The sequence below is a fragment of the Scyliorhinus torazame genome, chromosome 18 (assembly GCF_047496885.1).
Source record: "Scyliorhinus torazame isolate Kashiwa2021f chromosome 18, sScyTor2.1, whole genome shotgun sequence".
Lineage (NCBI taxonomy): Eukaryota > Metazoa > Chordata > Chondrichthyes > Carcharhiniformes > Scyliorhinidae > Scyliorhinus > Scyliorhinus torazame.
Window position 1 is genome coordinate 2,540,025 of NC_092724.1, and position 12,572 is coordinate 2,552,596.

At 53.7% G+C, this 12,572-nt stretch overlaps 2 protein-coding genes across 2 annotated transcripts in view; one reads left to right on the plus strand and one right to left on the minus strand.

Annotated features, from left to right (window-relative positions):
• Positions 1-12,572, minus strand: part of polr2eb (RNA polymerase II, I and III subunit E, b) — a 32,161-nt gene that overhangs the window by 14,211 nt on the left and 5,378 nt on the right. Inside the window, exons 2-3 of the mRNA XM_072482058.1 lie at positions 12,349-12,523; positions 64-179 (exon numbers count right to left, since the gene is read on the minus strand). Of these exons, the coding sequence (XP_072338159.1) occupies positions 64-179; positions 12,349-12,523 (291 nt within the window). The remainder of the gene's footprint in view (positions 1-63; positions 180-12,348; positions 12,524-12,572) is intronic.
• Positions 1-12,572, plus strand: part of LOC140394894 (phospholipid hydroperoxide glutathione peroxidase GPX4-like) — a 67,989-nt gene that overhangs the window by 13,442 nt on the left and 41,975 nt on the right. The gene's annotated exons all lie outside the window — the stretch shown is intronic.

A 12,572-nucleotide genomic window follows, 5' to 3' on the forward strand; every position in this document is an offset into this window, starting at 1 on the left:
CCCAACAGAACAAAAATCATATGCCAATTTCTGCAATACGCTAATTAAATTGCACTTTTTTACCTGTTTTGCTGATGGTGTCATCCCCTGTTGCACCACAATGATGGCTCTGGTAATATTTTCTTCCTGCATGCGTTGACAATACATTTTAATGGTTTTGATCCCAACTTTTGGTTCCTCTGATAAAAGGGAATAATTTTTTATCAGTCTCACACATATCCAGATAGCTTGTGGGAAAATTGGTTGAAATAGCTACAACCTGGTTGTTATTTATTTACTTTATCAATGGCATATCACACACTAGGACTGGCAAACAAAATAATTTATATTGACCATTTTTTCTCCCTCAAGGATGACAGCATCAAATTAAGGTAGCTACATAGGAGGGCAGCACCGGTGGCACAGTGGTTAGTACTGCTGCCTCACTTCCGGTTGCGGCTATGCGGAGCTATGCCACACGATTCGGCAGCTCCCGCTATTACAGACAGTCAGGCTCGTTAGAGGAGCCCCAACGGAATTTTTTTCGAAGACAACCCATGGGGAAGGGAAGAGAGAGGTCCCCCTCCAACTTTTATGGACCGGACCAGAAGTGAAACGGACAGAAAAGCGGCATTGGAGCAGCGGGAGAAGCGAGGGAAAAAAAACAACAAAAAAAATGGCGGAGGCCGGGGAAAAAGCAGAGTGCGGGCCGGAGCTGCAGGAGTTCATCAAGCGCTGCTTCGAGGAGCTGCGCAAGGAGATTGCTGACGCCTATGCTGTCGGCAATTGAAGGACTAGGGATGACCCAGAAGGCCCACGAGGTAAAGATCCAGGAGGTACAGTAAAGAGTCAGTGAGAATGAGGACGAGATCTTGGGCCTGCCGGTGAGAGTGGAGCGGCACGAGGCACTGCACAAGAGGTGGGCGGAAGACTCGAAAACCTGGAGAACAGGTCGAGGAGAAAGAATCTGCAGATTCTGGGTGTCCCTGAAGGAGTGGAGGGGCCGATGCCGGGGCATACGCGAGCACGATGCTCGGGGCGATGATGGGCGCGGAGGCCCCTTCGAGGTCGCTGAGCTGGACGGGGCACACCGGGTGCTGCGAGGAGGCCCAAGGCAAATGAGCCGCCAAGGGCGATGGTGGTGAGATTTCACCGGTTCACGGACAGAGAGAGGGTCCTGAAATGAGCCAAGAAGGAGCGGAGCAGCAAGTGGGACAATGCAGAGATCCGAATATACCCGGACTTGAGTACGGAGGTTGCAAAGCGGAGAGCGGGTTTCAACCGGGCCAAAGCGGTGTTTGCACCAGAAAGGAGTGAGATTCGAATGCTGCAGCCAGCGCGACTGTGGGTCACATACGAGGACCAACACTATTATTTCGAAACGCCTGAAGAGGCGTGGACCTTCATACAAACCGAAAAGTTGGGCTCTAACTGAGGGTTTATGAGGGTGGGGGGGGGGGGGGGGGGGGATGTTTGAGGTTTGATGTGTGATGGTTGTTGCATATAGGGGGTCAATCACACGCAGGAAATGTTACATGGGCTGGGGCAGAGGGACAAGGCCGTGACAGGAGCTGCGCCAGAGGGGGCAGGGCGGGCTTTGGAAAGCATGGGGTTTTTCCACTCGCGGAAGAAAGGCGGGAAGGGGAACGAAGGAACGCATACTGATTGGGACATTCCCACACGGGGAGGTCAATGGGACGGCAGGGGAAGCCGGGGGTCAGCAGACTTACGGGAGTGATATGGGAAGAGCAAAAAGCTCGACAGGGGTCTAGCAGGGGGGGGGGGGGGGAAGAAAGAAAAGGGTTGCTGCTGCACTGGCTGAAAGGGAATGGGACACAGAAGAGGTGGTCGGGGTGTGGGTCCCCCGGCTGGGGGACTGGAGGGGAGGGAGGCGCGGACACGGGACTGGCCTAGAAAAGGAGATGGCTAGTTGGCCGGGGGGGGGGGGGGGGGGGGGGGGGCCTCCAATCCGGCTGATAACGTGGAACGTGAGGGGCCTGAATGGGCAAGTGAAGAGGGCCGAGTGTTCGCGCACTTAAAGGGACTGAAGGCAGACGTGGTCATGCTCCAAGAGACTCACTGAAGGTGGTGGACCAGGTCAGGTTAAGAAAGGGATGGGTAGGACAGGTATCCATTCGGGACTGGACGCGAAGAACAGAGGGGTGGCAATATTGGTGGGGAAAGCGGGTGTCATTTGAGGCCAAGACTATCGCAGTGGATAATGGAGGGAGATATGTGATGGTGAGCGGTAGGCTGCAAGGGACGTGTGTGGTGTTGGTAAATGTATACGCCCCGAACTGGGATGATGCTGGATTCATGAAGCGCATGTTGGGGCGCTTTCCGGACCTGGAGATAGGAGGCCTGATAATGGGAGGGGACTACAATACAGTGTTGGACCCAGCACTGGACCGCTCCAGATAAAGGACTGGAAAGAGGCCGGCAGCGGCCAGGTGCTTAGGGGGTTTATGGATCAGATGGGGGGGGGGGGGTAGTCAACGACAATGGGGAGGTGGGGGTGGTATGGGAGGCGTTGATCAGGGGAGAGTTCATCTCCATCAGGGCTCATAGGGAGAAGACAGAGGGCATGGAAAGGGAGAGGTTAGTGGGGGAGATTTTGAGAGCGGACAGGAGATACGCAGAGGCCCCAGAGGAGAGATTACTTGGGGAAAGACGACGGCTCCAGACGGAGTTTGACCTGTTGACCACAGGGAAGGCGGAGGCACAGTACGAGTATGGGGAAAAGGCTAGTCGGATGCTGGCACACCAGTTCCGTAAGAGGATGGCATCGAGGGAAATAGGGGAGTCAAAGATGGAAGGGGAGCCACGGTTCGGAGTGCGACAAAAATAAACGATTTAAGGCCTTCTATGAAGAGCTGTACAGATCCCAGCCCCCAGCGGGGGAAGAGGGGATGAGACGATTCCTAGACCAACTGAGATTCCCGAGGGTGGAGGAGCAAGAGGTGGCTGGTTTGGGGGCACCAATTGGGTTGGAGGAGCTGAGCAAGGGTTTGGGGAGTATGCAGGCGGGGAAGACCCCGGGATCGGACGGGTTCCCGGTGGAGTTCTACAGGAAGTACGTAGACCTGTTGGCCCTGCTACTAGTGAGGACCTTTAATGAGGCAAGAGAGGAGGGACCCTGCCCCCCGACAATGTCGGAAGCGACAGTTTCTCAGATCCTAAAGCGGGACAAGGACCCACTGCAATGTGGATCGTACAGGCCGATCTCGCTCCTCAATGTGGATGCTAAGTTGCTGGCAAAAGTGCTGGCCACGAGGATCGAGGACTGTGTCCCGGGGTGATCCACGAGGACCAGACGGATTCGTAAAGGGCAGGCAATTAAACACGAATGTGCGGCGGCTCTGAAACGTGATGATGCCATCGGAGGAGGGAGAGGCGGAGATAGTGGCAGCTATGGACGCGGAGAAGGCCTTTGACCGAGTAGAGTGGGAGTACCTCTGGGAGTTGCTGCGTAGGTTTGGGTTCGGGGGAGGGTTTATCAGTTGGGTTAAGCTCCTTTACAGAACCCCGGTGGCGAGTGTAGTGACGAACCGGCGGAGGTCGGAGTACTTTCGGCTGTACCGAGGGACGAGGCAGGGGTGCCCCCTGTTGATTGCATTGGCGATCGAACCCTTGGCCATGTCATTGAGGGAGTCTAATAAATGGAGGGGGTGGTCCGAGGGGGAGAAGAGCATCGGGTGTCGCTTTATGCGGATGACCTGTTGCTGTACGTGGTGGATCCAATGGAGGGGATGGAGGTGGTCATGCAGACTCTGAGGGAGTTTTCGGGCTATAAGCTCAATGTAGGGAAGAGTGAGCTCTTTGTATTACAGGTGGGGGACCAAGAAAGAGGGATAGGGGATCTACCGCTGAGGAGGGCGGAGGGGAGCTTTCGGTATCTGGGGATCCAGATAGCTAGGAGTTGGGGGGCCTACATAAACTGAATCTGACGAGGTTGGTGGAGCAAATGGAGGAGGACTTCAAAAGATGGGACATGTTACCGCTCTCGCTAGCGGGTAGAGTGCAGTCGGTCAAAATGGTGGTCCTTCCGAGGTTTCTGTTTGTGTTTCAGTGCCTTCCCATCGTGATCACCAAGGCCTTTTTCAAGAGAGTAGGTAGGAGTATAATGGGGTTTGTGTGGGCGAATAGGACCCCGAGGGTAAGGAGAGGGTCCTGGAATGCAGTAGGGACTGAGGAGGGTTGGCGCTGCCAACCTGGGGAGCTACTACTGGGCAGCAAATGTGGCGATGATCCGCAAGTGGGTGATGGAGGGAGAGGGGGCGGCATGGAAGAGGATGGAGATGGCGTCCTGTAAAGGAACGAGCCTGGGGGTGTTGGTGACGGCACCGCTGCCGCTCTCGCCGACAAGGTACACCACGAACCGGGTGGTGGCTGCAACACTAGGATCTGGGGCCAGTGGAGACGGCACAGGGGTGCAATGGGAGCCTCGGTGTGGTCCCCGATCAGGGTAACCACCGGTTTGTCCCGGGGAAGATGGACGGGGGGTTCCAGGGCTGGCATCGGGCGGGGATTAGAAGAATGGGGACCGGTTCATTGACGGACATTTGCGAGCCTAGGGGCACTGGAGGAGAAGTTCGAGATACCCCCGGAAATGCCTTTAGATGTATGCAGGTGTGGGCGTTTGTGAGGCGACAGGTGAGGGAATTCCCAATGCTCCGGCACAAGAAATTCAAGACAGGGTGATCTCGGGTGTATGGGTCAGGGAGGGCAGGGGTGTCGGCATTATACCAGGAGATGAAAGAGGGGGAAGCGCTGGTAGAGGAGCTGGACGGTAAATGGGAGGAGGAGCTGGGGGAGGAGATTGAGGAAGGTCTGTGGGCTGATGCCTAGGTAGGGTTAATTCCTCTTCCTCGTGTGCCAGGCTTAGCCTGATACAATTTAAGGTGGTTCACAGAGCGCACTTGACAGGGGCGAGGTGGAGTAGGTTCTTTGGGGTGGAGGACAGATGTGGAAGGTGCTCAGGGAGCCCGGCGAACCATGTCCATATGTTTTGGTCATGCCCGGCACTGGAGGGGTTCTGGAGAGGAGTGGCGGGAGCAATATCTCAGGTGGTGAAAGTCCGGTCAAGCCAAGCTGGGGGCTAGCAATATTTGGAGTAGTGGACGAACCGGGAGTGCAGGAGGCGAAAGAGGCCGGCATTCTGACCTTTGCGTCCCTAGTAGCCCGGCGAAGGATCTTGCTAATGTGGAAGGAGGCGCAGCCCCCCAGCGTGGAGGCCTGGATAAACAACATGGCTGGTTCATAAAGCTGGAGAGGATTAAGTTTGCCTTGAGAGGGTCTGCACAGGGGTTCTACAGGCGGTGGCAACCGTTCCTAGACTATCTCGCGGAGCGGTTAGAGGAAGGTCGGTCAGCAGCAGCAACCTAGGTGTGGGGGGGGGGGGGGGGGGGGGGGGGGGGGGGGGGGGGAAAGAGAGAAAGAGAACAGGGGATTGCCTGGGAGGGTGGATGAGCAAGAGGGTTGGGGAAACTGGCACGTGCGGGAGAGAGCCAGTGCATAAAGCTATGTAAACATATCAGTTCACCATGTATATATCTTGCTCTGTGCGATTTCTTGTTATTTTGTTAAGGGGGGGGGTTCTTGTTTGTAAGGGAGAAAAATGGTGTTAAAAAAACTTTAATAAATATATATTTTTTCAAAGTACTGCTGCCTCACGCGCTGAGGATCCGGGTTCAATCCCAGCCCTGGATCACTGTCCGTGTGAGTTTGCACATTCTCCCCATGTCTGCGTGGGTCTCGCCCCCACAACCCAAAGATGTGCAGCGTAGGTGGATTGGCCACGCTAAATTGGAGAAATAAAATGAATTGGGTACTCTAAATTTATATTAAAAATAAATTTCTGTGATTATGCTGCGCAGCCAAAGTGTTAGTGGCATCGTCTAAATTGGAAAATAATTGGGTCCTCTAAATTTATTAACTAGATAGACATAAATTGCAAGTAATCGAGAGGTTGAATACTGGGAATGGAGGTGGCGGGGGTCCTGCTAACAATCAACCTGCTGCTCTTGATAGTGACCCCCCCCCCCCCCCCATTACTGTGGCCTGGGTCACTAGGCGATCCTGGGACTCCAGTGCCTATTCCCCAACAGCAGCCACAGCCAGATCTGTGGTGTAGCTGGACTCGGATTGGCTGGCAGCTATAAGTAGGCAGGACTTCTATGCCCTGGATCTTTATTCCTTTTTAAAAAATATATATTTTATTAAAGTTTTCAAACACAATTTTTCCACCTTACAAATCAACAAAAAAGATAACAATAACTAATAGATGTTATTTAAATAAAACAGTGAACTAACAAAGTAACAAAAAAATAGTGCTCCCCCCCTCCCTACCAGAACAAAACAGGTTGCCCCCCCCCCCCCCCCCCTCTGGGCTGCTGCTGACGATCTATTTTTCCTTAACATTCCACGAGATAGTCAAGGAATGGTTGCCACCGCCTGGAGAACCCTGAACCGATCCTCTCAACGCAACCTTCATCCGTTCCAGTTTTATGAACCCTGCCATATCCTTTGTCCAGGCCTCCAGGCCGGGGGGTTTAGTTTCCTTCTACATGAGTAAGATCCTTCGCCGGGCTACCAGGGACGCAAAGGCCAGAATATCGGCCTCTTTCGCCTCCTGCACTCCCGGCTCATCCGCTACCCCAAATATAGCTAACCCCCAACCTGGCTTGACCCGGACCTTCACCACCTTTGAAATCACTCTTGCCACTCCCCTCCAGTGCCGGACACGACCAAAACATATGGACGTGGTTCGCCGGGCTTCCCAAGCACCTCCCGCACCTGTCCTCCACCCCGAAGAACCTGCTCAGCCTCGCTCCAGTCATGTGTGCTGTGTAGAACCTTGAATTGTATCAGGCCAAGCCTGGCACACGAGGAAGAGGAATTTACCCTACTTAGGGCATCGGCCCACAGACCCTCCTCAATCTCCTCCCCCAGCTCTTCTTCCCATTTTCCTTTCAGCTCCTCTACCAGCGCCTCCCCCGCGTCGCTCATCTCCTGATATATTTCGGACACTTTGCCCTCCCCGACCCATACCCTCAAAATCACTCTATCCTGGATCCCCTGTGTCGGGAGCAGCGGAAATTCCCTCACCTGTTGCCTCGTAAACGCCCTCACTTGCATGTATCTAAAGATACTCCCAGAGGGCAACTCATACTTTTCTTCCAGCGCTCCCAGGCTCGCAAACGTCCCGTCAATAAACAAATCTCTCAATCTCCTAATTCCTGCCCGATGCCAGCTCTGGAACCCTCCGTCCATCCTTCCTGGGACAAACCTATGGTAGTTCCTGATCGGGGACCACACTGAGGCACCCGTCACACCCCTATGTCGCCTCCATTGCCCCCAGATCCTTAAGGTTGCCGCCGCCGCCACCACTGGGTTCGTGGTGTACCTTTTCGGGGAGAGCGGTAGCGGCGCTGAGAGCGGTAGTGGCGCCGTCACCAGCGCCTTTTGGCTCGTTCCTTTACAGGACGCCATCTCCAGCCTCTTCCACGCCGCCCCCTCTCCCTCCCTCATCCACTTGCGAACCATCGCCACATTGGCGGCCCAGTAATAATCGTCCAGATTCGGCAACGCCAGTCCCCCCCTGTCCCTGCTGCGCTGCAGGAACCCCCTCCTTACCCTTGGGGCCTTCCCTGCCCACATGAAACTCATAACACTCCTATCTATTTTCTTGAAAAAGGCCTTAGTGATCAAAATGGGGAGACATTGAAACACAAAAAGAAACCTTGGGAGGACCATCATCTTGACCGCCTGCACTCTGCCCGCCAATGAGAGCGGCAGCATATCCCACCTCTTGAAATCCTCCTCCATCTGCTCCACCAGCCGCGTCAGATTGAGTTTGTGTAAAGTTCCCCAGCTCCTGGCTACCTGAATCCCCAAATATCGGCAGCTCCTTCCGCTCACCTCAACGGCAGGCCGTCTATCCCTCTTCCCTGATCCCCGGGGTGTACTACGAAAAGCTCACTCTTCCCCATATTAAGCCTATATCCCTAAAAATCTCCAAACTCCCTCAATATCTGCATAACCTCAGTCATCCCCTCCACAGGATCCGCCACATACAGCAGTAGGTCATCTGCATAGAGTGACACTCGGTGTTCCTCTCCCCCTCTAACCACCCCCCTCCATTTCCTAGAGTCTCTCAGCGCTATGGCCAGTGGTTCAATTGCCAGCGCGAACAGTAATGGGGACAGAGGGCACCCCTGCCTTGTTCCCCTATGTAACCGAAAATACTCCGATCTCTGCCGATTTGTGACTACACTTGCCACTGGGGCCCCATAGAGGAGTTTAATCCAACTGACAAACCCCTCCCCGAACCCAAACCTCCTCAGCACCTCCCATAAATACTCACACTCTACCCTATCAAATGCCTTCTCTGCATCCATCGCTGCCACTATCTCTGCCTCCCCCGCCGCTGGGGGCATCATTATCTCCCCCAACAGCCGTCGCACGTTAACATTCAGTTGTCTCCCCTTTACAAACCCTGTCTGGTCTTCATGCACCACCCCCGGGACACAATCCTCATCGCCAGCACTTTGGCGTCCACATTCAGGAGCCAGATAGGCCTATATGACCCGCATTGCAGCGGATCTTTATCTCGCTTCAGGATTAATGATATCGTTGCCTCCGACATTGTCGGGGGTAGAGTCCCCCCTTCTCTAGCCTTGTTAAAGGTTCTTGCCAACAGCGGGGCCAACAAGTCCACGTACTTCCTATAAAATTCCACCGGGAACCCGTCTGGTCCCGGGGCCTTCCCTGCCTGCATGTTCCCCAGCCCTTTAGTCACCTCGTCCACCCCGATTGGCACCCCCAGACCTGCCACCTCCTGCTCCTCCACCTTCGGGAACCTTAGTTGGTCCAAAAACTGTTGCATCCCCTCTTTTCCTTCCGGGGGTTGGGACCTATATAGCCTCTCATAAAAGGTCTTAAACACCTCATTTACCTTCCCTGCACTCCGCACCGTAGTTTCCGTTTCATCCCTAACTCCCCCTATTTCCCTCGCCGCTATCCTCTTATGAAGCTGGTGGGCCAGCAGCCGACTCGCCTTTTCCCCATATTCGTATCTCATCCCCTGTGCCTTCCTCCACTGTGCCTCTGCCTTCCCGGTGGTCAGCAGGTCAAACTCCGTCTGAAGTCTTCGCCTCTCCCTATATAGTCCTTCATCCGGAGCCTCCGCATATCTTTTATCCACACTCAAAATCTTCCCCACTAATCTCTCCCTTTCTTTGCCCTCTTTTTTCTCCTTGTAAGCCCTAATGGAGATCAACTCTTCCCTAACCACCACCATCAGCGCTTCCCATACTACCCCCACCTGGACCTCACCATCATCATTGGCCTCCAGGTACCTTTCAATACATCCCCGCACTCTTCCACAGACTCCTTCATCCACCAATAGTCCCACATCCAGTCGCCAGAGTGGGCGCTGTTCCCTCTCCTCTCCTAGTTCCAGATCCACCCAGTGCGGGGCATGGTCTGAAACGGCTATGGCAGAGTACTCCGTTCCTTCCACCCACAAAATCAGTGCCCTACTCAAAACAAAGAAATCTATCCGGGAGTAAACCTTATGAACATGGGAGAAAAAGGAAAACTCTTTGGACAACGGCCTAGCAAATCTCCACGGATCCACTCCCCCCATTTGCTCCATAAACCCCCTTAGCACCTTGGCCGCTGCCGGCCTTCTTCCGATCCTGGATCTAGACCAATCTAACCCTGGATCCAGCACAGTATTGAAATCCCCCCCCCACATTCCCCCCCATTCCCAGGCTTCGTACCTCCAGGTCCGGGATACGTCCCAGCATCCGCTTCATAATTCCCGCATCATCCCAGTTCGGGGCATATACATTTACCAGCACGACCTCCATTTCCTGCAATCTACCACTCACCATCACATATCACGTTTCCCCACCAATATAGCCACCCCTCTATTTTTCGCGGAGTGGAACACTTGTCCCACCCATCCTTTCCATAACCTAACCTGGTCCGCCACCTTCAGGTGCGTCTCCTGAAGCATGGCCACGTCTGCCTTCAGTCCTTTTAAGTGCGCGAACACTCGGGCCCTCTTAATCGGCCCATTTAGGCCTCTCACATTCCAGGTGATCAGCCGGATTGGGGGGGGGGGCTGCCCGCACCCCCCCCCGCCCCCCCTTAGCCATCACCTACTCTAGGCCAGTCCCACATCCAGGTCCCGCGCACCCACCAGTCCCCCAGGCGGTGCACTCCCGTCCCGACCACCTCTTCCCTTGCCAGCTCCCTCTCGATCCCAGCAGCAGCAACCCAGTTATCCCCCCGCTAGATCCCCATCTAGCATGGTTACTCCCCCCATAATGCTTCCGAAAGTCAGCTGACTCCAACTGACTCCGCTCTCTCCTTGATCCCCCCAGTGTGTGGAACTCTCATCCTCCTTGCGCCTATCTTTCCGCCATCATCTCCGTAGCGCGGGAAAAAACCCACGCTTTCCTAGATCAGCCCCACCCCCTATGGCGCAGCTCCCCCTACAGCCCCGTTCCCATTCCCCCATCCCCCACCTATGTCCCTTTTTCCACCGGCGCCCACATTTCTCGGTGTCCCCCCGTCAAAGAAAAAAGGAATTCTTCTCTTCCCTTTCCCCTCCCCATCTATCGTCCCGATACGGTGAACCTCCCATTCCCCAATTTACATTTCTGTACATCAACATCATCATCTCCCCCACAGCATCAGTCCCTCAGTTCTGGTCCAATTTCTCTTTTTGGATGAAGGTCCATGCCTCTTCCGACGTTTCAAAATAGTAGTGTCTATCTTGGTACGTGACCCACAATCGTGCCGGCTGCAGCATCCTAAATTTTACTTTCTTCTTGTGAAGCGCCGCCTTGGCCAGATTAAAATTCGCTCTCCTTCTCGCCACCTCCGCCCTCCAGTCCTGATACACTCGTATCACCGCATTCTCCCACCACCTGCTACTCCGTACCTTCTTGGCCCAGCTAAAAATGGCCTCCGTCGGTGAAGCGGTGAAATCTCACCACTATCGCCCTTGGTGGTTCTCCAGCCTTGGGTCTCCTCGCAAGGACCCGGTGAGCCCCTTCCACCTCAGCTCCCATTAGCGAATGGAGCATCGTGCTCACATAAGCCCCAACGTCAGCTCCCTCCACTCCCTCGGGGAGACCCAGAATCCGGAGGTTCTTTCTCCTCGATCTGTTCTCCAGGACTTTGAGTCTTTCGATACACCTCTTATGTAGCGCCTCGTGAGTCTCCATTTTTACCGCTAGGCCCAGAATCTCATCCTCGTTCTCAGCTGCCTTCTGCTTCACCCCACAGAGCTCTATCGCCTGGGCCTTTTGCGTTTCTTTTAGCCCTTCGATTGCCAACAACATCGGCGCCAGCACCTCCTTCTTTAATTCCTCCACACACAGTCTAAGGAATTCCTGCTGATCCGGCCCCCATGTCGCCTGGTCTCCATCCGCCGCCATCTTGCTTCTTCCTTCTCTGCCTCTGCTCCAGAGGATCCTTCGCAATCTGGCCACTACCACCGCTCTTTTCCATACACACCCGGGGGGACTCCTTACTTCATCACCCCACACTGGGTTTAGTCCAAAAAAATTTCCATTGGGGCTCCCAAAAAGAGCCCTAAAGTCCGTTGAGCGGGAGCTGCCGAAACGTGCGGCTTAGCAGTGCATCGCCGCAACTGGAAGTCCGGATCTTTATTCCTGATTGGCATATATTTTGATAGGCCTTCCAGAGATGAGGCAGCATGGATCCCTCGTCAGCACTTAAGGTCTGCCCTAGTTATGCAATGATGTGGAGATGCCGGCGTTGGACTGGGGTGAACACAGTAAGAAGTCTTACAACACCAGGTTAAAGTCCAACAGGTTTGTTTCGAATCACTAGCTTTCGGAGCGCTGCTCCTTCCTCAGGTGAATGCTCTGAAAGCTAGTGATTCGAAACAAACCTGTTGGGATTTTAACCTGGTGTTGTAAGACTTTTTAACTAATTATGCAAGTATAGGGAAAAGTGGGCTAGTAAAGAGTTAATCTGTATTCAATGAAAATATCACAGTTGGCCCCTCACATATTCAATCCTTGGTTGCTGAACTAAAAACTGACATCTGCATCAGTTTGTGGTCTACAGTGCTGTTACTCCCAAGGTTGACGATGGTAGTGCAGACTGGCAGAAGAGGGGAGGATTACAATTCATTCAATCCTTTTTTCTTTTAAATTTAGAGTACCCAATTCATTTTTTTCCAATTAATGGACAATTTGGCATGGCCAATCCACCTACCCTACACATCTTTGGGTTGTGGGGATGAGACCCACACAGACATGGGGCAATTCATTCAATCCGAACATCCAGAGGATAAAACCCCAAAACATTTAATTTGTGTACCTGGAAAGAAAACAAACATCTGGTCAGTGGGGTCATCATTATGAGCAACAAGCACAGTCAGGTCGGACCGTCGTGGGCGTCCTTCACTTGGTTTATCCCCAAATTGACCCCTAAATTCTTCTAGCGTCTGATCCAACTCATCTTGTGTCACTAAATATCCTCGATCGTGGCACAGCTGTGAAACACAAAGGCAGAAGAATTTATGTTAAGTACTTTTCCCTTGA